The 27712-nt window shown below is 42.2% G+C and overlaps 1 protein-coding gene across 5 annotated transcripts in view; it reads left to right on the forward strand.

The window, feature by feature from the left end:
- The window catches only part of PDLIM5 (PDZ and LIM domain 5), a 565292-nt gene that overhangs the window by 256422 nt on the left and 281158 nt on the right, over positions 1-27712 (forward strand). For 4 of the 5 annotated variants that reach the window (XM_085641149.1, XM_085641152.1, XM_085641153.1 and 1 more), the window contains exons 4-5: positions 14130-14187; positions 15956-16404. In XM_085641149.1, the coding sequence (XP_085497275.1) occupies positions 14130-14187; positions 15956-16404 (507 nt within the window). Of the gene's footprint in view, positions 1-14129; positions 14188-15955; positions 16405-23353; positions 23371-27712 lie in introns of all 5 variants that reach the window. The other variant, XM_085641151.1, reaches the window with a different exon arrangement.

Raw genomic sequence — 27712 nt, forward strand, 5'->3', positions numbered from 1 at the left:
TCCAGAAACACCAAACTCCAATTTTCTATCTGCTCCCAATGGGAAATTATACTTAAGAGATGTGTAACGGCAATCCCCATGTCAACCTATGAGAGAGAAGGCCTTGCAATACTGAAAAACACATTTATCAGGATTTCACTACCAACACATGTAAAACTCAAAAGTACATGTCGTACTTTTTAAATACACTGCACCCTGCCCACATGGCTACCTAGGGTCTACCTTAGGGGTGACTTACATGTGATAAAAAGGAATGGCTGAACCTGGCAAGTAGGTTAACTTGTCAGATCTAAATGGCAGTTTAAAACTGCACACGTGCGCTTTGTAATGGCAGGCCTGAGCCATGTTTAAAGGGCTACTGAGTAGGTTTTATAATCAGTGCTGCTGGCCCACTAGTAGCATTTACTTTACAGGCGCTGGACACATATAGGGCACATGACTAGGGAACTTGCAAGTAAATTAAATATTCCAATTGTGGATAAACCAATGTTCCCATGTTTAGAGTACAGAGCATATGCACGTTAGCAGTGGTAAAGTGCCCAGAATCCTACAGCCAGCAAAAATGAAGACAGCAAAACAGGAGGTCCGGGGCGAAATGTCAGGGGAACCACAACAAGGATGCCTGGTCAAACAGTAGAAATCAGGACTTTGCCAGAAACGAGGCAAAGGGAAGTAAATTGATTGTCTCAGGATCGCACAGTTCGTAAACTGTACAAACTGTAATCAAACTCCGTTCTTTTGACTTACCAATCTGCACTGAAGCCACTAGACCACATCTGCTTTTTGTTATGTATTATTTTTGTACTTTTTTGCCTTATCTCTGCATACTATCCTTAAAATTGTATTGAGTGTTTTTCTTTTTTGTTTTACTTGGAGGGAGGAGCGTCATATCTGTCCTTTCCAAGACTTTTGGCCAGTGTAGGTTAAACAAACGGGTCACCATCTTTTCTTGCTTCCTTTGACTGGAACACTCTTACTCATGGTCTAAAATCGGACACTTTCCTAACTGCTTTCAAGCTCAACTAATGTGCAGTTTTCCGTCGCTCCCTTACAATATTCCCTTCCCTCACAGCTCTCCTTTTTGCCTTGGTCGCATAGAGTGCACAATGATCACTGTCCTTGCCATAAGGTGTAACATCTTTGTCATGTACCAGTTACTACCGTCTCTACGTTTTGACTTTGTTACTATCGATAGTACCTATAAAAACCTACGTAGCGATTGAGATAACCACTATGTGACATTTCATTGGAAATCTTCTCCAGTGAATATATTAAAATAAAATGCCATTGAGCAGTGGTTTGAAAATGTCATTTATAATGTGAATACAGACATTTTTGAAACCATTCAAACTATTTGCGGACTGTGTTCTTGACGATTCTTCGTGCCTTATAAGGCAAGGCTGGGCAGCTGGAATGTTTTGAATTACATTAAATGTCGAAAAAGAACATTCTTTCATCAAAAATGAAATGATTTGTTTTAATACGCCATCAGTGGGCCACTTTAGATGTTCATGAATGAAGAATAATGGTTCAGCCATTATAATGTCATTCTGGGACTGACTATGCCGTGACTTAAGAGCAGTTGTACTGAGAAACGTGCCACTAATGCAATGTACTTGTTTTGAATCCTGACCAGGACTGTGCAAAACTTTAATTGTGCTTGCAAATTTTGCAAAATTGATTTAAATTTCGCAGAACACGATTGCATATTGTTTTTGCCTGCAGAGAGTACTTTAAGTTTGAAATGTCTCACAGAGTGACAACTTCCATCCAGGCCAGTGTCCTGCTGGTACATTCGGTATCTTTTTTTTTTACACGAGACGGGCCCGCGTGAAATTTTCTGGCCAGATACTGGTAAATTGCACTTTGTACCATACGAGTAACAATTTCTAGTTTACACAAGAAGAATATATGCGATTTTGTAGATCTCTAATCATGGTAAAGTGCAACAGGCAGGTGGAAAGTGCAAAGAGTGGTTTGGAAAACGTTCAGCAGCAAATGGTTCCCTTCCAGTTTTGCACATGTCCTTTACCTTCTTCGCCTAAATATGCATGTGCAATACCAAATCCCATTATTTCGATTTGTGAAATAACTTGTGGTTTATAAACCTTTTGAAAAAGTACTTGCTATTTTGTAGGTATGATTAAATATTGATGTACGCATCTCTATGGAGTGATTGCGATGCTGAAATCTTCCACACAACTAAGGAGGCTGTAAGGAAGCAATATTAATGTCAACATAAATTTGGGTAGGAATTTCCTTTAGAGCATGGATACTCACAAACTTTCTGTCAGGGGACAAAATTACAGTGTGGTTTGTGGCCGAGGGCTGCACCGGTAGGGGTGGGGTCAGAGGGGGGCAGGGCTACAGTAAAAATAATTCAACCTGTTTCAAAACATTAGACAATGCGACAATGCTGTATTTCAAAAGCAGATGTAACTACAAAGAGCATATTTTGATAATACATTTTTATTAGCAGACAATAGCAATCTTAAGAGGCATTGCAAAGCTTCATACACACTTTGACCCCAATTCCATCACAGTCTCTCTCTCTCTCTCCCTCTCAGTCTGTCAGTCTCTCTCTCAGTCTGTCAGTCTCTCTCTCTGTCAGTCCCTCTCTCTGTCAGTCTCTCTGTCTCTCTCTCTACGTCATTCTCAGTCAGTCTCTCTCTTTCTCAGTCAGTCTCTCTCTTTCTCAGTCAGTCTCTCTCTTTCTCAGTCAGTCTCCCTCTTTCTCTCAGTCAGTCTCTCTCTTTCTCTCAGTCTCTCTCTCTCTCAGTCAGTCTCTCTTTCTCTCAGTCAGTCTCTCTCTCTCTCAGTCAGTCTCTCTCATTCTCAGTCAGTCTCTCTCTTTCTCAGTGAGTCTCTCTCTTTTTCAGTCAGTCTCCCTCTTTCTGTCAGTCAGTCTCTCTCTCTGTCAGTCTCTCTCTTTCTGTCAGTCAGTCTTTCTCTCTGTCTTTCTCTCTCAGTCAGTCTCTCTCTGTCAGTCTCTCAGTCAGACTCTCTCTCTCATTCAGTCTCTCTCTGTCAGTCAGTCTCTCTGTCAGTCAGTCAGGCTCTCAGTCAGTCAGGCTCTTAGTCAGTCCCTCTCTTAGTCAGTCAGTCTTGCTCTCAGTCAGTTTCTCTCTCTTTGTCAGTCAGTCTCTCTCTCTGTCAGTTTCTCTCTAAATCACTCTCTCTCTGTCTCTCTCATTCTCTCTCTCTCCGTCAGTCTCTTTCAGTCAGTCTCTCTCTAAGTCAGACTCTCTCTCTCCCTCAGTCAGTCAGTCAGTCTCTCTATCTCTGTCAGTCAGTCTCACTGTCAGTCAGCTCTCTCTGTCAGTCAGTTGGTCAGTCTCTCTCTGTCAGTCAGTCAGTCTCTCTCTGAGTCAGACAGTCTCTCTCTAAGTCAGTCAGTCAGTATCGCAGTCAGTCTCTCTCTCTACTCTCTCTCTTCACTCTCTCTCTTCACTCTCTCTTCGCTCTCTCTCTCCTCTCTCCACTTTCTCTCTCTCTTTCATTCTCTCTCTCCACTCTCTCTCTCTCTTCACTCTCTCTCCACTCTCTCTCCCTCCACTCTCTCCACTTTCTCTCTCTCCACTCTCTTTCTCTCTCTCTCTCTCTCTCTCTCTCTCTCTCTCTCTCCACTCTCCCTACTCTCTCTCTGGGGGGCGAGGGGTACATTATCTGCAAGGTCCGCGGGCCGCCAAGGAAGGCCTGCTGGGCTGCTGGCAGCCCTCCGGCCGTACTATGAGTACCACGGCTTTAGAGTGTATTAATGGTCACCCAGGAATTGACTGGAGTTGTGGTAACAAGGTTCAATACTGTAGCTCTCTCAAAGCGTGGATAGACTGGGTTTTAAAGGTTAGCCTGTGACTTTCTGAGAAGGCAAAAAGACCCTGTTTGTGTGGTGGTATAAAACTTGTAACACATGTAGTGTGTTTTGAGCTACGCTGATAATACATCACGCTACGTATGAAACCCCTGACTTGTAGTTGGCCACAACCATAGTCAAGGTCTGCAAATTGTTGCCTTTAGTTTACTCCCGCAACGGCAGCTTTTAGACATTAGCCGACAGCAGGCTTTAAAGAATCTAATAACACAACACATTCAATTATGGTCTTTAGGGAGAACCTCCGCAGAAGGTAGTAGGTTTCTTAAAATGAGTTGAAAGGTATAATTTCCTGCTACATGTAGCCTAACTCGGAATTCCATGATAACTCTAGAGTGGACGGTTCCAGGGGCACTCTGCAAGGATGTGTTTGTCACCCGTCCACCTGTCCACAATCGCCACTGCCCGTGATGCTCTGCAGAAAGCTCTAGGAAGGCCTAAATGCTCTCAGCTTTATGCAGTGGAGGAAGACAGTTGTTTGTGCAATCACAGGACAGTAAGAAACAAATAGTGTTTCTGATTGCCCTAAACTTTTCTTAGCCCTTATGCACAATAGGCTATTGTAAAGCTGTAAATATGTTTAGGTGTTTATATCTGCCTTCAAGAATACACCCTTGAGGCGTAACCCCTTGTATGTTAGATTACAATCGGTTCAATTCATGTAACTTGTAAACTAATAACTCGAACATTTAACGTGCGGCTACTTCAAGTAAATAGAGTGTGAGAGTTACTGTGTTATTTTGTATTGGAAAAATAAATGCCTCTTCCAATTTAACTTTCTCTGTTCCATCATAAAACACCGCGGGGCATATGTTTAAATTTAACTTGTACTGTGCTTCACTGGCTAAGAAATGCCAACATCTTTTCTTAGAACCAGTAACTGCCCACTGAGTACTAGAGCAGATGTAAATATCTTAAATAGCTACAGACAAGGCCACCAGTAAACATGCATACTAAGTGTTTTAAGGAACTTGAATTTAAGAGAAACCAGGCCCAAGCAGACGGTTTCGTCACTGAACGCTGTTTTATTCAGCTACCATGGCTTCTTTCATTTATTTAGTTTTCTTTTCTTTTGTTTTGTTTGTAAGTATTGTTAAATTTGCATGTTCATAAACAAGCTATTTTTTCAGTTTTTTCGTATCTATTACAATGGCATCCTTTCCTAATTTCTTAATGCCAAACCATGTCTAAATTGTGATGTGGGACATATATCTTCTTGATATCTTTTGCATCCTTGAGGGCTCCTGTAATGTGTATTTTGATTTTGTGTCCAGTAAGGTAACATTGTGCTTGCTCTACCCCTTTAAAAGTGGACATTTCACCGGTAAATCTATTTCTTCCCTATTAAGAGTAGTATCACACACGTTGAAATGTAACCCGTGTTAATAGCCCTTGTGCAGATTACGCAAAAAATTGGAATGCAATGATTTATGTGATTAACAATGCAGTATTATAATAAAAAATAGGTTAAAAAAGAATAGAAATTGTTCTCTGGTTGTATAATAGTTGAGCATGTTTTTGTAGTGAATGCCTTACATCTCCATTTTCCCACTTCTGGGCCACCTTCGTGTGTGTTACTGTTGTCCAGGTAGTTTACATGAATAGCTCTGCTTCTCATCTCTATACACACCACAGCTTCATGGTCCCAGAGAAGAAGAGCAAGCCCAGGTTCCCTGACTAGCCAAAGCCGGACTGGGAGCCCAACTACACCCTGGCAATTTTGTCGGACCAGCCTCCCCACCCCATAGGCTGCAGAGGAGGAGGGTGCACTGCTGCTTTTGTCACTGGGGGCTAATATTGCACCTCTGCAAAACCGGCCCCCATCCTTCCAGCCTCCTGAGGAAACGCCCGATGCCCACTACAGCCAGTCCAGCCCTGACTCTAGCTTTCTGATACCTAATCATTGGATGAAGGGTTCTCCTTTCAATTGTGTCGAGGCTTCCTGACCCACGTGAGAGCTCCTGCCACATAAATAAAAGCAGAGTTGCCCCTATACCTGTCAGCACCCTAGATCCCAAACAATTGCTTTCTGATTGTTTGAAGCCAGGGTATCTATTTACTGATGGTGTGGTGTCAAAGTATGCCTCTCCTCACAATTGGGTTGAAATTCCCATTCTCCAACCACCCCCCCCACTCCTCCCCAGTTTCGCTGTATGCTCCTTCCCAGTCTCTTGAGTAAAAACCCTCTTTTACACTAGTGTGTGAAACCATCAGTCAGGTACATCTTAAGGATTTTGGGGGCCCCTGTTCGGAACATCTTTGAATTTATGATCCAATTTCCGCTCTTTCATGACCTAGTTGGCTAGGTCACTCACAGTGCAGAGGTACACTAATCCAAATTCTAAATTTATTTACATCTAATATTCAGGGATAGTGATGTGTGCTTTCAATATTGTAACACAGCTGCAGCTCACGAATATTACTGCACCCCGAGATACCCTCTGATTTCTTATATGTCAGGTATTGATCTAAAAGAAACGGATTTTAGGGATGTTGCATGAAACATAAATACAACATTTCTCTGTAAAATGTCTGTAATTCACTGCCACCCAACACCCACATTAAAATAAATTAAAGGAAATCTGTATTTAAGACAATCTGTTTAAGAATTATTGTAGGTCCATCATGGGCCCCCCTAAAAGACTGGCCACTTTGCCCATGCCTTAAAACATCTCTGGCATCAGCATTCTCGGGCAGGCAGAAGGGAACTGCGTCTCCTGCCCAGTGAGCTGAGAGAACTGTCCCATTCTTGCCAAATATGTATGGGGCAAGAACCAGAGCGGCACAGGAAATGACTAGGAAGCCATGTGTCTTCTGTGATTGAAGTGCAAATGACAACCGCATATTATCAATGCCTTATTGGCTGTGATGGAAAAACATCAAACCCGTTGCTTTAAAGGGAGTGTGAATGAGTGTTTCAACAGCCGTAGGTTTTGGTAACACTTTATCTATTTCATGAAGACTGAGTATATTAAAAATGCCAATTGGCTAAGACAGGAAAGGAAGAAACAATGACATGAAAAGTATTTGGGAACTTGCTGAATAGCTGAGCTTTTTTTTTTATTTAATCGTGGGGATAAAGTGAATCGGTCTATTTTAGGAGACCCCAAAAGCAATATTAGTCAAGTGAACTTTCATATTAAATAGTGTAGTTTGTGGTGCTTGTGTATGGCCGTTGCAGTAAAGTCACTTTCCCATGACTGATTCCACGTTATCTAAATATTGAAATAAGAGTCAAAATACAACCTTTTTCAGGTGCAAATGTTCTAACCAGCTGGGGTACAAGTGAAGTAACTGGATTTTGAATATGGTCCATGCATGTGTGCTTCTTGTTTGTGTTGGCTGTTTTCTTGCTTTTGTTGCTTTGAATGGTCAGACCAACAACTGGGAGTGATTTGTGATGCACCACAGTGATTCAATTTCTTGAGGTTTTTGTATTTGAAGAGTGGCTTCCCTAACACTAGCCTTAAGAACTTGGAAATGTATGCTTGACTGGTGATTCATGAGCCCATGGTTACTGCCTTAGACTAGTGGAAGTAATGTCTCACACAAAGCGTTCATTTTTATCTGTGTATACAACCCAGCGGTACACATATGCAACGGATCTAGTAGAAAACATAGTCGGGACAAGGGATAGAGTAGTGGGGATTAGGGAATAATTCCTACAACGTGGTAGGGATTAAGGGAATTGAAGGAGGGTTTGGATTGGGGCATGCTAGTACCAAACAGACATCCATATAATAGTAAGACAGTTGTGATTAACAAAATACACATTTAAATCTTCTACAATAGCACTACTGATGATACAGGCTTAAATGTACTCTACCCTGCCCTTGAAGAAAGTCAAGTATTACATACATAGCAACCACTGGTATTGCAACACTCTCCGATAGTAATCAGTCGAGGCAGGGAATAACAGTAACAGAGTTAAAACATATAAAATAATTTACATTTAAAAAAATTAAAAACTTTGATTTATTGATTTTTTTTTTTTCATCAGAACATAACAAAAACAAGCAGTACTAATTTCAAAGTTCATATCAATAGGAATACCACATCCACAAAACCAGACAGTGGTTTGAATAACGGGGCAAAGCATCTTGCAGTGGTACATAGGTGACAGAAGACGTCCATTCAAAATGACTTCATTTTGAGCCCAAGATATGAACTAGATATATTACAACAAAATACATACGTTATCACACTTGGCCGTCGCGTTCATTACAAATTAGCAGAGAATTCACAACATTTTACAACACAGTTTCCGAGCCATCTTCTGAGCTAATATCACCATCTTCATTCAATGTATTGAGAAGGAGCCCCCAGGTCATAATTGCATCCACAGCATTCTCATCAGTACGGGTAAGGTGTATATGGGCCTCTTCCTCTGCACCCTATTCACATATGTTCCTGGGCCATGAGGTTGTCTGTGGCAGCTTGTCACCCATCCAACCAATGGCTATTCTCCTCTTTGTCAATAATAGTGCGAGCTGGGCAAGCTTGGAGGGGATCTTGTGCTCCTTGGACCTTGTCACCACTCCCAGGAGGCAAGTCAGTGGGGTAAGGGAATCACAATGTCAGTTGCCCTTACTATTGTGGGCACTACATTCCCCCAGAAACTCAGTATCCCAGCGCAGGTCCAGGCTAAATGTATAAAAGAAGACCCCAGTTCTCCACAACACGCAAATGGTCGATCCTATTCAACTGCCCAGGGGTCACATAGGTGCAGTGCAGGAAATTAAAATGCAGCAATTTGAATCTGTGGGTGCAGGACACCTGTCTTACAAACTCGCATGCACAGGACCTATCTGTGTCAGTGATAGGCTCCTCAAAGTCTCTGGCCAAAGCCCTGCACTCTGTGCAGGAGTAACTCTCCAGGTCCTCGCCATAAAACAGGGTGATTAGGTGCCTCAATTTCCCCCATTGGATCAATCCGCTAAGTACCGGAGAAGGCCGGGGCACTGCTGGGAACCCAGCCCACACCCCACTTGCCGTGTTTTCCAATTCAGCATAGTGAAGAAAGGTCTCACCCCGAACGCCTCTTGTGCCTCCTGAAATATGAGGAAAACCTCCCAAGGGTACAGGTCACCTGCCGCTTGTCAGCCTCAGAACTTCCACTGTTCCATAGACATATCCCTGTCAATCACTGGAAACGGTGCTAGATCCCACAGGGTGAGCTGCCTGTCATCGTGTGCTCTACGCAGCTCTTTCGTGACCAAAGCCTGCCAGTCCATCGTCGTCTGCTGTACCAGGTAAGGAACCGGAGTTTCAGATCACCCCCTCTCATCAATAAACACACCAGGATATCCTCACCCAACATATCCATGTACATTCTCTTTTCATACTTGTCTGGTTTGGCCAGTGGCGGCGTAATAGTAATTGCGTAAATCTGGGAGAGCAAGGCCCCAACTTCTATATCACGTTAATTAAATAACGTTTTTGAATAAAAATGTATTTAGATTAATTTTATTCATATTAGTCATTTCTAAAAGATCTAAACATTTTTAATGTACATAAAAACATTCTTATACAGTATATGGTAAATGGTTTCTTTTTTTCCGAATGTAAATCACTTGAATCAAAGGCTGACAAATTCAACACAAATGATACAGAAGGGTGTGTGAGGAAAGATTAACATTTTCATTCATTTTATGTAGTTAAAAACAATTTTTAAATAAACAAGTAAAAAAATGTAGAGTGCATGAATAATTTTAGATTTAGTACAGGTTTAGTACTAGATTTAGTCCCTCGTTACTCCAATTTGCCACGTGGACTACCAGAGAAGGTCAATGACACGAAGGCATCGAGCCAGACAATACACTGTGCAATGGCACTGGAAAGACTCTGAATTTGGGGCTCTATTTAATGGCATCGTTCAGACAGATCCAGTTGCCCTGCTTTCTGGGATGGACTTACATCCATCTGTGTGACTGGCAGGTCATTGAGTAAGCCCTCCTGCCATCAGTGTGTAGTTGACACTGAAAGCTTGAGATGGAGCAATTATGTAAAATATACCAACCTCATCTCTCACTTCCTGCAAGATAAATTCTCCATCCATGCTAGCAGTTGGACATTGACTCCTATCTGTTTCTCTAGAAAGTTTCTCGTCAACAGTATCTCACACAAGTTGGCGAACCCAGGAGATACATTGCTACTACTTTTCTCTTATCCAGTTTTCCAGCACATTCAAGGCAATGTTGTTTTCACAAAGAATTTCACCTGAAAGCCCCATATTTCATAGCCACAAAATTTAAGTGCTATACAGGATCAGAAAATAGGCTTAGGCACCAAAATAAAAGTGTTCACCATTAGATAATTAGATAGCTAAAAAGTGGCACAACGTTTGTGAATTGGGGCAGTTTTTAACTTGTAAAGACATGCTGTATAAGTGCTTTTCCAAGATATGAAAGAATGCATGGGTTTTAGCTTGCTGCAGACAATGTTTGTTTTAATATTAGGGAAATATACCGTAAAAAACGGCCCAGCAGACGATAAAGCAGGCCCACAAACAGCCATAATACCAGCCCACAAACAGACCTGCCTTCGGGTACTTCCTTTTTGCCCTATAGGCGAGACACAACTTCGGTACATACCAGGGAAAGACTTCAGTTCTGCTCATCAATTTTATATTTGTATCCAGAAAGTCTGCATTGTAATGTTTGGAAAGAGGACCTTTTCCTTCACTACAGCAGGATGTTGGAATTCTTTACCTTTTTACTTGTGAGGTGGGACCTCTCAATAGAAAGCAGAAAGCCACTTGAGACATGGCTGTTGAATCGATAGCTACCTCATTCCTAGGTCTCGGAATCAGAGGGACAAGTCTACGAGGGAAATGACCACTTAATGAGGTTCGAGGGAGTATTGTACTTGATCTTTTTTCAAAAGATTCTCATCGATAAGGGCTTTGGCAGTGTCATGGACGAACAGCATGTGTGGCTCATTCTCAGAGTAAGTGTGCGCTGTCAGTAAATGGGCATACGCTGCCCAATTTGTACACAATGTGGAGCTGTTTCAAGAAGTTGATCCTCCGTCTCCTTGAGGGCAAGGGATCTTATGGAAGTTATCGGGATCAATATGGTAGGGCAATGATACATCTGAACATAGACCGATCTGTTCGTCTGAGACGTCAACTGGGCAGGTGTTTTGTGTTCACATTTACTTCTTGGATGAGTTTCTGTCTCTTGATCGCCTTGTTGAATCGTTTGCAGAGTCTCAGACAGTGCTGGGGGTTGTGTAAAAGATTTGAAAATCCCCAGGTTTTAATATTGTCTAGCCAATGCCAGTTAAAATGTAAATCTCCTTAAACAGGAAGGGTGCAGGAGACCGTTAGCTGGTTCAAGGAGTAACGCTAAAACATGTAGGAATGCTTTGTACATTTTAGACAGGAACAACACTGACAAGCTTGGCTCCTGATTACTATTAGAGCAGAAAATAGGTCGCTGACTGGAATTCTCTGTTGAAAGCCATCCAGTTTTCTTCAGGTGAATGCATGTAAGCTTCATTATTTTATCAGCATCTATCCAGGCTACCAAACAGGGCTCGAAGGGACTGATTCACAATCGATTTTGCTTACGGAAATACATTCAGTCTAAATTCAACCTCGTAACTCAGTGTGTGTGTGAATGAGAATATTATGTTACTACGCAGAGGTTCAGTGGCAGGAAAGGCAAGGTCAGTGGTCATGCAAAATGAATTAATGGAACACCCATAATCTTGCAAATTCATAATCGTTCATAAGCACTTTTTCTTCTGTTACTGTTCCCCAGTGCCGACGTATCACACTACAACCAGTGTTAACTACTGACACTGCTCACTCATGCAAGTTCTTCGCAGTGACCAAGAATGTGAACTTCATACAATGCTTACTAGGCACATTAAATTGCCATCTAGAGTCCCCTCCTCACGTTGCCATCAGCTGATGGCTCCTGACACTGTGCACGAGTTCCCGCTCCTTAAACCGCTCATGAGTGTCCGATACTGAGGCTAACCGCTTTCATCAGACCCTCAGACCATTCACCAATGCTAGTTCCTTTCAGTGTCCCAACAGGGCTTGCCCCATACACTGCACACAGAGTTCAAACAGAAGCAAGTTATGTAGAAGTGTATAGTCAACTGCAATTCCCACCCTATTAGAACACTGAGATTGACCCTGTCAATGAAAATGGTAAGCTGCGCTACTTTTTGCCTGCACTGTAGCTTCAGTAGTTAGGATCTGATGTACATATGCACTGTAGATGTAAATTTTGATCTCTTGTAAGTGAGGTGGGTGATGGGCGATGGTAGGTTTTTCCCACACATACTGTTGGGTGTTAATTGTCCATCTCCTCGTTAGCTGCTTTTACCTTTGGCTCACGCCCTTAATTGCCTGGACAGGCAATTAATAGTTAACACCCTACGAAGAAGGCAATAACCTTTGTTAATGCACCGAGCAGAGGGTAACGGCACTTTACAATATACTCCAATATCTCCTTTTGGTTTTCTCAGACCATGTAAACAAGAGCATTATGACAATGTGGTGAGGTGGCCTTAGCAACTGATATTTGAATTTATTTATTTCTGGACTGATATTTCAGCTTGATGCTTCTGATGTATATTATATTTTATATCTTTTGTTAAAATAAGTTATAAAATTAAAGGTCATCAAATCAACTAGCGAGAGATCGCATAAAATCATCAATTGACTGCCTCTGAGCTCTTTAACACAACATTGCCCCATGCATAATATTGCATAACAAGAGCCAGTTGGGATGGCCTGAGAAATGTCGGCGAACACTAGAAGTATAGAGGTAATATACGTTTCCACTCTCTGTTGGTTACATCTTGTATGCTTTGCAAAGTGAGAGGGCAGCCATTTCCATGCTTTCTAATGTTGGGTATGGAGTCCCTATATTCAATACCGTGGTTGCACGCACAGAACTTGAAATACAATTATATTGTCAATCCGTTTTCTTCTCCTGATTTCTGAAAATTGAAATTTTTCTAGCCAGCTAACACGTGTTTTGTTGAACCGCTTAACCCAATGACTTCATCAGGGCTTTACATAGTAAAAGTATGTGCGTAAAGTTAAATCTGAATGGTAATGAATATATGTGTAGGGGTGAACGCTGTTGTTGGTGATGGCTTTAAGCGGAGAAAGTTTATTGAAAAGGAGTGGTATCCTGCAGTGTTGAAGTCCCAAATATTGTGTGCTTGTATCGTACACAAACGCTTACTATGTAAAGCCCTGCGGCTTAATTTGGTTGCACCCATTTTATGAAACACATCTTAGATGACTAGAACATTCACATTTAGAAGTTTGAGAAATCTGAAATAAAATAATTTCTTCATGTGTTTGCACCAACAGTAGTGTATATATATATATATATATCATAGCATGCCTGGAAGTCCAGTTTCATTTGAGGAAGACATGTTGTGTTAAACGATAGTGGCAAAAATCGTACCTTCTTCCCTCAAAACATTGTCACATGGTAGTCTCATATGGTAAAAGCAAAATAGTCCTTTGGTGTATTGAAAGGAAGTGTGTGTAATGTGCATTTCATCAAGAAAAATCAGGCGTATTTCGCCATGGTTTCTGTGAGGAAGCAAATCGCGATCCTGTGTTTGTCAGGAGAATGGCTATGCACACCCCAGGCAACCGCTTATAAAATTAGCGGACTTAAATTCCAGAATCAAATTAAAAGTACTCTTGGTGTTTCGAGCCTTCCTTAAAAATGTTTGAAAAATATGTATGATGAAAACCATTGGGTTGAAGCATATTTAACCCCCCTCTGCCTTGTGGGGTGTCTCAAGTATTTCTCAAAGTCTTTGCACAGTAAGAAACATGGTATTCGGGATACTGAGAGAGCGTGTATCCTGCCATTTATAATGATTTTCAGTAGTAAAACATCATTCGAAATGAGGGATAACTGGGTATTTTGGAATCTCAATGTGGGGAAGGTCATGCAGTTGCAGAAGATATGTCCCATCTGATTATTTATCCATGTGACTCCCGTTACCTGCTTCGCTATGTGCTTAATTTCTGTGTGGTGTTGTCGGATATCAAAAAGAACTAGCAAGACTTGCATTCATCTGCCCTATTAGTGCCTTTTGTGCTTAGACAGGGTTTGGCATTTTGCCCCCGGCAAAGATATTCAGATGACTGATTGTTTGTAATGTTTTGACAATATAGTTTCCTAGTTTATGGATATTTATTTATCTCCCTGAATTGTTAAACTTTCTTTTTAAATTGACATTTCCTTCTTATTTTTGTATTTTCCAGAGCTTCTGCTGCACCCAACACTCCGCAGAAGGGAAGTTCGTCCAACCCGGCGACCACAGTGAGTTATGCAAACCTCTATGTTCTCCAGTACAAGATAGGCTTCACCCTCCCATTCCTAGAGTTTATTCAGCTAAACAGATGTACTTCACCTTGTAATAGAAGAGAAGGGAGACAACATGCACTGCCCATGTCGGAGAACAAGCATCTCCATAGCATAGTGGAAACTCCATGTCAATGGCAGGTCTTGTCGGCTTGCACTGTGGTGCGACCTTCATTATGGTTCCTTCTGAGAAGTTGAGAATGTGATTCAAGACATCTCCAACCACACTTTCCTTGAAAGTGCTCTGTGTTAGCTTCAAGTGCACACAGTTTCCTCTAAAGCTGAATAACATAACTTTTGTGACAGAATTACATGGAACCACAGTGGGACCTCAATATGCACTTGAAATGAGATGTTACAGCCTAGTTGGTCTGAAGATGATCTCTATGCAGTACGTGACTGGCCCTGCAAGCCAATGCAGTGTTCATTCTAAATCACAGGGCCATGACCACCAAATCATTCTTCAGGCAGCATGGGGTTTTTGCTAGCAATGAACAGTAATAACAAAAGTAAAATGTAGAACTTCTTAATAGCCACTGCTGCAGGTCTTATTGTCCCTAGTCAATGGTGCTCATTCTTTTTAATGATAAGCTGAGTGTTAGAAACACTGATTTGCTACTCTCAAACGTAGCTCGCTGATTGTTATTGGCCTTGTTCTCCTCTCCAAAAGAGAGTGGTTTAGTGTATTTTGGTACCATTTTCTGCAGCTAAAGTTGTGGGTTTTCCAGATGGGGCTGCTTGGGAAACTACATGTGCTCAATTATGTTTAGGTGGGTAAGGTGGTCATTTGGTATTTTTCTGATTATCCCATGCATTAAAGCACACATGGTGAGGTTCATAGGATTCTAGGCACTCCACTACCTTGTCTTTATGTTCTGAATTCCTTCATATTGTTAAATCACAACCCACTGTGATTCTGTTATTCTGTCTCACTTAGGTTAGTGAGAAGAGCAGTCAAGAGAGTTATTGTCTCCCACAGTGCACGTTAACATGTTAAATGTTTCCCAACGTGCCATTCCCACTAACTGTGGATTTGTGTCTGCAAACAGCTGTGACATACTTTAACTTTTTCCATTAAACAGTACAAATGTACTTGAATAGCCCTACACACAAAGCGTTGTGTGTTAAAAAGTCAGTGGTGGCTGTAGGTGTCACACATGACGCGGAGAACCCTTGCGGGTTTGCATTACCTGTCCAACCTCTCCTCCTCAGAGATGCCTGGGAGGTTCATGGAGGCAATGCCATTCATGTGCTGCTCCAGTGACAACAAATACTTAAGGGTGGAAAGCATATGGGCCAAGAAGGTACACCCAGAGCAGACCTGGCAATAGATCTAGAGCTTCAGCAGACCCAATTACCACCGTTAATCCCTATCCTCAGAAAGAGGAATGGGATCAGCTCAGCAGGAACCTTAAGAAAGAATAGGCATCATATAGGTCAAACTATGAAGTCTTGCTTATTGTGTTTTATGTTTTTGGTTGAGATGATACTTACTTCATTTGATTGTGTTTCTGCTTATGCTACTGCTGCCAGTGATTGTCATAAATTAAGCATGTTATGTGAATGCAGAATTGTATTGTCACTGATAGGAAGGGTGGTTTGCTACTAACGCCACAGAGCAAAAGTGGCTTTTTGACGCCCTGCACACCTTGTAGATGTCAGCGTAACATTCACTGCATGTGGTTGGAGTGTTTTTCCTTGTGGTCTGTCTTTTTGTTTTAAATAGGAAGAGCCTCCGAAGGAAGTATATAAACCTGTGCCTATAGCGCCTCCTGCTGCTACCGTTCCAAAACTTACGTCAACATCGAGTGTGGCCTACAATAAGGCACCGCGCCCATTTGGCGCTGCCTCATCTCCAAAGGTCACATCCATCCCATCGCCTTCCTCTGCCTTCACTGCCACCACATCAGCATCTGTGTCACCTCGTGCCTCGCCCCAGCCTTCGGCCCTGTCTCTGTTGGGTGCAGTCACCCCACCCACCACACCCGGAACACAGGCTTTGGGCAAGCCGAGAACTGAGGGCTCATCCCCATTACTGGGCGCACCCAAGACTGCAGTGACTGCCCCTTGGCAGCCTGCCACAACCAAAGTGCCTTCTGGTGAGAATGCTGGGAAGGTGTTAGATGGGCAGCGGCAAGGAGCCAGAGAGAGTCCGGGCGACAAACAGCCAAACGGGTAGGTGCCTCAACGGTGATCCTGTTAACCACGCTTGAGTTTTGTAATGTAGAAGGGATGAGTTGTGTTCAAAGGCAAACGCATCATGGGAAATCAAACGATTTCTCCTAAATACGATTTTTCTGTTCATATCAGGCAGAAAACACAACATATAAACATTGGAAGTCCCTTTTGTTGAATTTTCCATTGAGGGCACCGATAACCCATGTGTGCACAGAATTGTTAATGATCAGAAATACATTTGTGTCTGTTATCGATCATGAATTAAAGAAAGCCCAAACAATAAAAAACAGAAAACGATTATGTAATCTGATGCGTTTGAATTTGATCAGAACATTCCTGTTAAAACCTACACTTTCTTTAGAAGTGAAAGAAGCAGCAAGCGCCATTTTGTGCAAAGTGGGGCTACCAAAATATTATGGTTCATTGAAAAATGTCTTCCAGAAGCGCGGGCACGGTGTGAGCGGTGGTGACAAATGGGCCTCAAAATCATCACTTTCCTCTAATATTTAGTGGCTGTGCAGTCTCTGTCTGCACCACAATGTCCATATTCCCAAAGAAGTCTCATTTTTGGCATTGGTTCACTTGCGACAGTGGTGTAAGGAGCAGCGGTCTACTTCTAATCTCTTTTCGCTTGTGGTGAAATACTAGTGCCTCAAAAAACATTGTGAATATTTTAGCTGTTTCAGAGACATTTTGCATTTAGTTATCGAGACAAGATGTGCTCACTAAGTAGCCACGTTAGCGGTTTGGGATAGAGGAATGCCTTGATGCATAGAAGATGTTCTAGGAAGTGAGTTCGAAGACCTCTCCACAAGCCTTCATCCTCACTGTGGTCTGTGTGGTTGGAATCCCCACTGGAGTCTGAGGCTCATCAGCTCACCACAAGATCAGTGACGAGTCGCAATCGAGCTGTGGCAAGTCATGGTCGAGCCGACAAACCCCAAACCCTTCTTCACAATTATGCTGTCCCCAGAACTAGGAATTTCAGAAATTTCTCTCATACACGGTCGTTAATATAACAAAAATAAACATGTATGGAGAAATGCTGACAGAATGTAGGCAAAACCAGGGCAGTAAGATATGATTCTACCTCCCCTTGATTGATGGTTCCACTAAATCTTTTCACCTCCATTTCAATAGTAAATAAATATGAGGCCTTGTTCGCGCCATCAGTGTGTGCGGTACAATACTTTTTCCTGCCAAGTATTGTGCTCCATGGATGGCAGGGCCAACACCACATTACTTTGGAAACACCTCTACATGAAACCTAATTAGCATTAAAGGAATTTGCTGACCAAGTAGTTCTTCTGCAAGCTACTGAAAGGTTAAGACCAGCTATAGCGCCATGTTATTAATATATGTTGACTAGGGAAATTGGATCAGACAGTCTCCGTGATGTGTCTCATACCTTGTTCATATATATTATGAAAAGGCTGTGCTTAGACCCATCGGCACCTTTCGGCTTAACTTGAGAGCTGTTAATGGAGACATTGGCTGCATTGTGCCAACAGTTTATCTTTCAATAGCATTTGAAATCGTTTCAATTTGTAGCGATGAAGGGTAACTCTTGAGGACTTATGTAAGTTGAACTAAACACGATTCCTGCTCTCTGAATAACTTGATTATGTAATAAAATGGATGTCGTGTTCTGGCTCAGCCTTGCCAAGATATGATTTGATATCTACTCAGAGATGCAACTAGATAGGCCACAGCCGTCATCACTCCGCATTCCTGTCACTGTAGCGGGGTGCACTGTCGAGTCAAATGCAGTACATTCAGGACAGGCATACGCATCACCGTTAAATAATGCCAAGAGGTAGTCTGTCTTGTTGACTGGAGAGCACGATTGAGATGTTATTTTATTTAGTTTAAGTTGCTCTATGCACATTCGGAATTAACAGTACATATGTACATATATATTCAGTCTAGAATAACTTTGTGAACATGACTGGCATGAACCAGCCAAACCTACTACACACGAACAGATGTCTGTCTGAACAAATGTTGGCGTGCCCATACTTGCTATGCTTGGGTGCCATTTTGACAAAGCCCAGGAGGGTCAAAAGGACCTCCATCTGAGGCAACAGACCGCCGTGTCATTCAGTGTGTGAAACAAGCGGCTCGAATAGTCGGCAACGGCTCAATGCTCCCTGGTTTAATGAATAAAATCAGCAGCTGGAGCAGCACATCTCTCACAGGTTTCATTGTCCCTTCCTCCAGATATGTACATTTTGACAGGAGTGTAGTGAACTTGATGTAGATATTGATAAAGAATTAAGGTATGTCTGCCATTCGTAGATACCTCTCTGGTGTGTCGACAACAGTATTTCCACTGTGGACCTGTTCTTTGTACCCCTATATCTTTTGACCAGTTATCTTTGGAACGGGTCTCCATCTTTGCCATGTCTTTTAGGACCGTAGTGTACATCAAGGTTAGGGTTATGCTTGCCATTGAGACGGCTGCAGCAACACTGATTAGTCCCCAACCCGCTGGTTCTGTAGATCTGATGGGAAGACCAACCCTCACTAATGCCTTGAGTATGAGGTAAAGGACATGGACAGAGGTGTAGAGCAGCCCTTTTGTAAATACTCATTCAAAGAGATGAACTACAGAGAAGTAAGATGTTGTTTGTCCCATAGGTTCTGGATCATCAGCCGTTTACTGGTGATGGATAGCTTAGGGTTCTGTATCAGTTTTATATGAGGAGAGTATACATTATCTGTCTGACATTCAGCCTAATTGTTCCCATGACCATTTTGTACAATCTGCCACATGTATATCAGTTCAAGGCTGCTTCGGTGGCCTCAGACCCATATTTACATGTCTTTGAGGTGCCGCCAAATCCAATTCTAAGCCCCGATGTGGTACCTGTCTGCTATTGTGAAACCATTAAGTGGCAAACTGTGCTTGCTCAATATTATAGTAAACCACAAAGTGTGGTGCAGCTAAGTTACCTTTTAATATGGTCTCTGTAACAAATTCCAACAGATTCGTAGGTGTTTTTCTACCCAAGTTAACCTGATAAGTGTCGACCTCAATTGTTCGAAAAAGCCTTGGGTTGATGGTATCGGAATGTTTTAGAACGGGTAAAGTAACTGTGATAGAATTAGTATTTAGATATGGGCAATACAACCTGCCAGCGTTATGGGCAATTTAACCCATCCACATATATTAGTCTCTATTTGTCCATGAGTTTTTAATAATTCTTTTTCAGAATCACCACCTGATCTCTATGGACTTGTATACAGAGATAGCGGATCAGTTCTTGTCTTTGCGAAGGATAGAGTAAGGGAGGTGAAGTCATTGCGTCATTAACATTTTTGACCAATTAATAGTAAGTCCTGATCATCTACCAAAGGTAGTGATCGCCGTAAGGATGCGGACTAAGTTAGTCTCAGGATCTTTCACAGGAAGCATTATATACTAGTCATACAGGGATGTCAATATCTTAAGCTCCCCAAATTCGTTATCTTTACCACTGTGCACCTCTCTTTGCATGTTAACCAGAGATTCAATGGCAAATTCAAAAATGATTAGGGACAGAGGGCAGCCCAGCCTAGTCCTACGCTGGATTGAGATAGGGTCGGAGATATGGGTATTTACCCATATAGGCGCCATGGGTTTAATAATAAGTAATCTAATCCATTTTGTAATTGCTGCCTCTAGTCCCATTCTACTCAGCAACATTCTCAGGTAATGCCATTCAGTGGAGTACAATGTCTTGGCAGCATTCAAAAACATCGCCACAGCGTTCAGTCTCAGGTCTATCTGCTGCAACACAGTAAACAACCTTGGTAGGTTGTCTGTGGTAGAGCACTTTGATATAAACCACAACTGCTCCAGGAGGACAAGTCCATGTAAAGACACCAGCCTAACGGCTAATACCTTGGCAATATCTTATTGATTGTATTTATAAGTGATGCGGCCTATATGAACCGCAGTCTTGTGCAGGCTTCAGTTTTAGTAGTGTGATCACTACTGCTTCTTTCCCTGTGGGGGGTAGCTTCCCTCTCTAGGGTGCTTTATTATACATGTCAAACAAATAGGGCGCTAAACATTCTCTATACTCCTTATAACAGTCACTAGCCGTCACTGCCCAGAGCCCTACCATTGGTTAACTCTTTTATAGCACAGATTATGTCCTCTATGGTAACCGAGAGCAAAGGAATTCACTCTCTGTCAACCCCAACCAGGCTAATGTAATCTGCTCCAGATATCAAGTAATCTCGTGTTCATCTCCTTGCAATGTAGAGGCGTATAAAGTCTTGTAATATTTTGTACGTTCAGCAAGGATATCTATGGATTGGAATTTTACTTCTCCCTCTATAGTCTCTGTAGTAGCCATGCAGTTGGAGGCCTATCTAGGCTTCACCAAGCCAACAATGTGTGCCCAGCTCATTCGCCTTTACCGTAAATCTGTCCTGCTGCATATTTCCCAAGAAAATTTGTCTCTCTCTCTCTGTCTGCCTCATTGTGAAATTCTTGCAATTCAAGTTGTATTTGTCAGAGGGTATCCGGTCTGTTATCCCTGATGTGCTGAGACTCGAATTGTGTCAGTTGGCCTTCAATCTTGGTAAGAGTGCATCTAATGAATTGTAATGTGAGCTATCCTCTTGGCATACACTCCTCCCTGGATAAGAGCCTTAAAGGCCTCCCAGACAATTCTGCACCCTTGTAATGACTCAATATTTATATAAAAATTTGAAAATATGGCCTGTTTGATTTCCTCTGTAAGAACCATGTTAAGAAGCATGGTGGGCTGAAGATGCCAAAGTGGGGGAATGCTTGGTGCCTGGTATCTGTAGTGTTAGTACCACTGGTGAGTGGTCAGACAGTGTCCGGGTAGATGTAGTACTTTTTCTGACCACCCATTCACATCTTTGATACCCAGCCAGAAATCCAATCTGGAGGCTGACCCATGGGCTGCCGAATAATAGGTATACTCCCGCTTAGCACTTTCTTGCGACCTCCAGATGTCCATCAAGTCATGGCACTTCATCATGTCCAGCAGGGTGGCACGTGCACCCCCATGAAGAGGCATTCTAGTGTTTGAGATGTCTAGGATATCATGCAGTGTCAAATTGAGACCCCCCTCTCCACAACTCCACACACGGCTGTAACTGGAGGCTCTGTGACATAACCGTGCAATAGAATCTAGTGTCATTGTGGTGGGGTCCATATGTATTAATATTAGTCATATGAGTGTGTTGCATGAGGCCTTGAACAATCAAGTATCTTCCTTTGGGGTCTGTCTCCACATGGAGTGGACTAATTTGTTGCCCTTTTCTGATGATTGTAGCAACCCCTTGAATAGGTGGAATAGTTGACAAAGAACCTATACGATCCCTGTTTAGACACATTGAAAATTCTATGTCTCAGAAGATGTTTCCTCATTCAATTACATGTCTTGTTGCCAGAACTTGGCATATTTTTCTAGAATTATTTAAGCCTCGTGCATTCCATGTCATGCATTTAACCTGGGGGGAACTCTACGACCAATCCTACCACCTACAGACTATAGATGTTTAAATCGTGATAGTGTTCAGTGTAATATTGGAACTGGATTGCAAGGTGCCAAGTGTATCACCTTTCACTAGGTCACTGTGGCACTCTGATTCATCATATTAGAACACATTGTACTCACTTTACATCAGAAATCCTAAATATAGGGACACATCGCCCTCTGTTACAGTGTTACATTTGAGGTTCGATTTTGTTGGATTTATGATAGCTTAAGCGGCAATCAGTAGAACCCTACTGATGAAGAAAAATATGTTTTTTCTTCAGCGGAACACTATTCAATGTAATACATCAATATGTACTTGCTGTATTTCTCTGAGTAAGTACAGAAACACTACGTCTTGCCTAGTCTGATACCAATGCTTAAGAGCAAAAAACTCCTATTTCACATTTTCTATCCGTATTGTGGGACAGCACATTTAAGCATGTAGTAGTCTGGTCTATCACAAACTGAAAGCATTACAGAGAATATGTTTAGAGGTTCAGGTTCCATGCAGTGTCCATTAATACCCCTGTTAGCAACATTACCAGGCAAATATTTAAACTTGGAACAGATCTGGGGTGAATCATACCCTAAATTCCCAGTGATGATTTAAGAATTTGATTATTTCTAGTCTAGCTAGTGAGCCCTCCAAATATCACAAATAGTGCTCGTTGAACTGCTGAGTGGTCAGCTGTGAATTTCCGTGCCTGGTGATAATCTGGGGAGAAGCTTCGTGTGAGAGAGACTGAACCATGATCATATATACGGGTGGGTAGAGGTTTTGCTCTTTCAACTCTATCTTTAATTGCCTTATCAACTGCAAAGTTATCTCAACAAATGTAGTTGACCTGTCTCTTGGAAAACCGATACAACCTCTGTCTAACCTTGAAAAATCATCCAGTTGGCAGTTGAATCCCATTCGTCTCTCATAGTCTTCAAAACACCCCTTGAGTTTGCTAACCCAATGAAACAGGCGAGTGCATAATCTATCTCACTTTTCATATAGGAGAACAATAAAACCATCCCCAAGGAGGTTGGAAATAGGACGAGCTAGATGTAAAATCATGAAAACTGTCAATTTAATCAACACTGGGCCAATAAAACGAACTAAATTTTCTTACATATTATATTTGTACACCGCCACCATGCCGTACAGGTCGGGCAGCAGCTTGAATATAATTACCCCACCGGATTTTTCCACAGGGAAGTTTGAAACCTATGCTTTGCACATGAAGGTTCTTGCTGTTTCATGAAAATGGATTGTGGCTTAGCCTTACACTGCTTTGCTATTGTCTTTACCAATGTTTATTTTAACGCTGATGGGTTATTTTATAGAGAAATTAAATATATTGTTAACACCTGCAGGGTTTCCCCAAAAGGGATCATAACACCCCTTATGGTTGTGTTGTAATGTGAAACACTTTCTTTCTTCTTCGTTACAGGTAACAACAGTGACAAAGTTAGTACCCATATCACCGCAGAGGAAACATGGTGATCTGTTGTGTTTGAGTAACAAGCATGCTCCGTTGAATATTGTTTATGGCATCGTGCAAACATGCTTTTTACTTTGTTTTCTTAAAGTAATGCAGACTTGAGATTCGGCTTGGTGTGATGACTTGTTTTGGGGAATGTTCAAGTCTGGCTTAGGGATTGTGATTCACAGGTTGTTTGAAGTGTGTTACCTTCTGTGTGTCACAAACCTCCATTGCTCACTACTCGGTAGTATGTAAAACGAGGAGTAGCGCAACACCAAAATTAATTTCATACTGAATTGACCTTTTCACATTTTTTAGGCCTATCTGGACCTGGTTCCTTTATGTGTCGCTGATAGTTTGTGTGATGGGCTCTTGTAGGTTATCCTGGATTTCCGTTCTTGTTTGTAGAATTCATCAATATCTGTCAAAAACGAAAGTTATTGTACTGCCTCAAGCCTTGTGGTCTTTGTCGAGCTCTCTCTTGTGGGATTATGTGGTGACTTCTTCCAAGACATTGCTGGGGTGTTCTTTCTGCTGCCTTGCGACCATCTGAAAATGAAGGTACTCATCTAATTTTGGTTCCGATGAGTCGTCTTTAGCAGGATGGTATTGTCAGACTTGCCCATTCTTATGGGTAAACACGTCTTCCTTCTTGAAATGTGTCTTGGGTGAAACCTGTGAGTCTGCATCTGAGACCATCCCTCCAAGTTATAACTTCGAATCTGTATGCTTGATTCTTCCAGAGGATATTTTAGGCAAATTCCCCCAAGTCCTGGAGTTATAAAACAACCTGCAGAAGGATCTGTAATAAAGCAGATACTTGCCATATAACCACCTCCTCTCATATGAAGAAATTACAGCCACCGTATTGCACAGAGTGATGTGGTTCTAAAAGGAACCCCGCGGTGTTAGTCTTAAGGTTATACGAGGCTTTTTAATGATGGGGCACAGTTGCCTGGATTCTATTCCTCCTTCTATTGTGTGGATTCTCCTAAACAGCAACCCATGTCCTAGGACATGCAGCTTTATTTACTTATATTTCTATGGCATTGTACCATCAGCTGCTGTCTTTGATCATCCTCACCTCCATCTGTCATATTCCTTTCCCAATCTCTAGCAGGCCAGATCCTTAAAGCTGTCAGGCAAAAATAGTGGCAATGCTCATAACACCTAGCGCCCACATGACTCCCCCCCACCCTGGAGAGTCTGATACACAGGTCTCCCGGACAGCTCATTAGACTAGCCTAATTCTACAAGGTCTATTTCCCACCCAAACTCCCCTTGACTCACTTCTAATGCTGCCCACAGACAAAGTGTAAAAGGCTAGTTAGCAGGATATCTGCATTGGTAAAGGCCTCAACCCTCGCCAGATGCCTTTAGTGTAGAGTTCCTTTGTTTGCATTCTCATTTCATAAGGTGCCAGCGATCAGTGTGACAGTCTTCACATCTTTGATTTTTTTTGTATCTATGTGCCATTATAGATGATGATGACCAACCGTATCCAAATATTTCCCCTCTCTGTACCCTATGAAGGGTCAGTCCTTCTAAAATTACTACTCCATATTCCCCTATACGGATATGCTAGAAACACCAAATACGTTTTGACTTGATGGGTACTCTTGTTTTACAAAGCTCACACCCTTTCCTGAGTGCTGCTCTCTTTTTGCCCCCACCCAGTGGGCTGTATACCCAACTTCTTGCCTTAGTGACTGTACTACTTCTGTTGAGGTCACTCATCCTACCACTTTCTCTCTTTTAAGACCATCTCTCCCATTTTATTGCTGAATTCACTCTCAGCATGCCAATCATTTAAGGCTAGAAGGCACCATTTTAGACAAAGGAATCCCTATCTCCCACACACTCCAAGACATACGAGACACCTAAGGCTGCTAGGCAGCAATTGTGACTGACTTCATCTTATGTGGCCCACCCCTTCACTCACCCGTTCCACCACCACCACGCCTGGTGCTTGAAGAAGCCCAGCAGACCCACTGCTACCATAATTCATTAAGCTTTCTACCCTAGCTGGTCAGATGCCTATGACAGGCAGCCTGCTCATCTCCTCTCACTGCTAAAGCTTTGCTGTCATACACTTTTTAGAGCCTACATGGTTGAATTCCAATAATCTGCATTGCCTTATCACCATGCCCCCTTTCCACACTTTGTTGTGCCTTCCAGAGTAATAAAGGGCAGTAGATAAACCCCAAATGTATATATAAATTTTCCATTCTGGCACCACAGATTTACTCCTTGGTATTTATTCCTGTCTCATGATATCCATTTTCCCCCGGAAGCCGCTGGACATAGTACTCCTTTCCTTGATTATGAGCTGAACTTGCATCATGCCAAGTGGCTTTCAATGAAATCCCAGTGAGTTCAAAATTGGTCTTTCGGTGAAACAAGAGAAATCAATACCTGTAACCTTTCGTTACCTTGGTGACATGGTTTCCTCCTGAATATATAGGAGGATTCAACATTTCTTCTGCTGGAGAAATTGTCGACCCGCCATGTTTTCATTAGTCTAGTCATGATGTGGACAAATTCCAGCAGCTGTATGGTTCCAGATGTACCCTAGCTCCATGTCCTTTATCTGGATCGAGCTACCAGCTCGTCTGTGGATGAGATGTGTTGAAAAGGCTCTACTTTACCAGTGATGCATGAGATCACAAAAGCAGTCACACTAGTATCTTGAACATTTTTGTCTAGAAACCATTGATCAGAGTCTCCTACACGCCCTTTTCAGATGATGACATTGGTGAATGTCTCGGACTAGGATTTTGAAGGGTTCAATAATCCCCATTCATTGAGTAATCGTTGTATTGTGCTCTTGAGAGAAGGTCTAATGTTAATGCATTATAAAAACCTACATTAGGTGACACACTCCTACCAAATCTTCACGAGGTAGAAGAGTTCTGGTGATGGGCAGTGTCGGACTTCAAGCAGAACAAGTGCCAAACAAGTAGATAGTAAGTGTTAATGGTGTCGAGAATATGTTTTCAGAACTGGGGCGCTCTAGATCTGTATTTCATTCTCATCCAGGAAAGCAAGTCAGAATGCCTTGTTGTCTAGGCTAAGACTCTCCTCTCAACATTTGGTCAATTTGTGCTCTTTGCAATTCACTGTCATTCGCAAAGTAGTAATGACGGTTCTCAGAATTCAGGCTCGTTCATAATTCTCGTTACTCTATGGCATATTCAACTCTCTGGCCTACTTCCATAGCCTTCCACACACCTTTATGCCTTAAGAACTTTATGAGCCAAAGATGTCAGTGGCAATCATGGCGACCAGCATAGAAGCATGGTAACAAACAAACAACCCTCTGACCTGGTTGAATGAGGTGCAAGATAACTTAATTCCTGTGTTTTGGACTATTTATTGTGGAGGAAGCGAAAACAATGCACTTTTTTGAGGTCTTTAAAAAGTCAAAGTATTCTCTGCCTTTCATCTTGCTATTAATGAATGCTGGCTATTAATGACTGCAATGAACCACTGACTCACCGTCTATCCTTCCAGCTGATATCTGAAGCTGAGGCAGGCTGGAACCTCTTGTACCCAGTATCAAGCAGTACTGTTCACGGTCAAAGCCCAGTGGGATCCAGAAGGATGGCATGCAAGAAGTGAGATTAGAATAGAATTAGACTCAAGGTTACGGAAAAAATCATGAAAATGAATTGCGCCATTACGACCATACAGTTCCTCCTCATCACTGTGTTTACTACCAGAGGACATACCTTGACAACGACCAACCACATTTTGGAGCATGATGGGATTTAACGTAAGAGAGAAAAAATATATAATACACGACCATTGATTTGATGATGTAAGTCAATCTATAAGGTACATAATTCAACATATTGTAATCAAAACTACAGAATTGCTTATAACAATAATAAGGTATTTTATAGAGCGCACAGTTACTTCAAATGAAGTGTCCCAGCACTAAGGTTTTTATCCCGGGATCCAGAGTGAGAGAGCCACAAGAGGATAAAATTAAATTGATCTAAAGAGCCACATCTTCAGAACTTTCCGAAAGACTGACTCTGACTTTTCCTGCCTGAGCGAGAGGGGAAGAGTGTTCCACATCTTGGTGGCTCGGAAGCCAATGGAGCATCCTCCAATGTGGGCCCTTCTAGTGGCAGGTATAACAGCCAGGCAGGCCACAGCTGACCTTGAATTTCTCTTTGGGGAGTAGGGTGTGACTAGAAGGATATGGTACTGTGGACATTTGTTGTTAAATTCTGTGGCAGTAGCACAAGGCTTTAAAGGAAACCCTTTCCTTCAAAGGCAGCCAATGCAATTTCACCAGGGCAGGGGCTGTCTGTGATC

Source organism: Triturus cristatus, chromosome 2_2, assembly GCF_964204655.1.
Source record: "Triturus cristatus chromosome 2_2, aTriCri1.1, whole genome shotgun sequence".
Taxonomy (NCBI): Eukaryota; Metazoa; Chordata; class Amphibia; order Caudata; family Salamandridae; genus Triturus; species Triturus cristatus.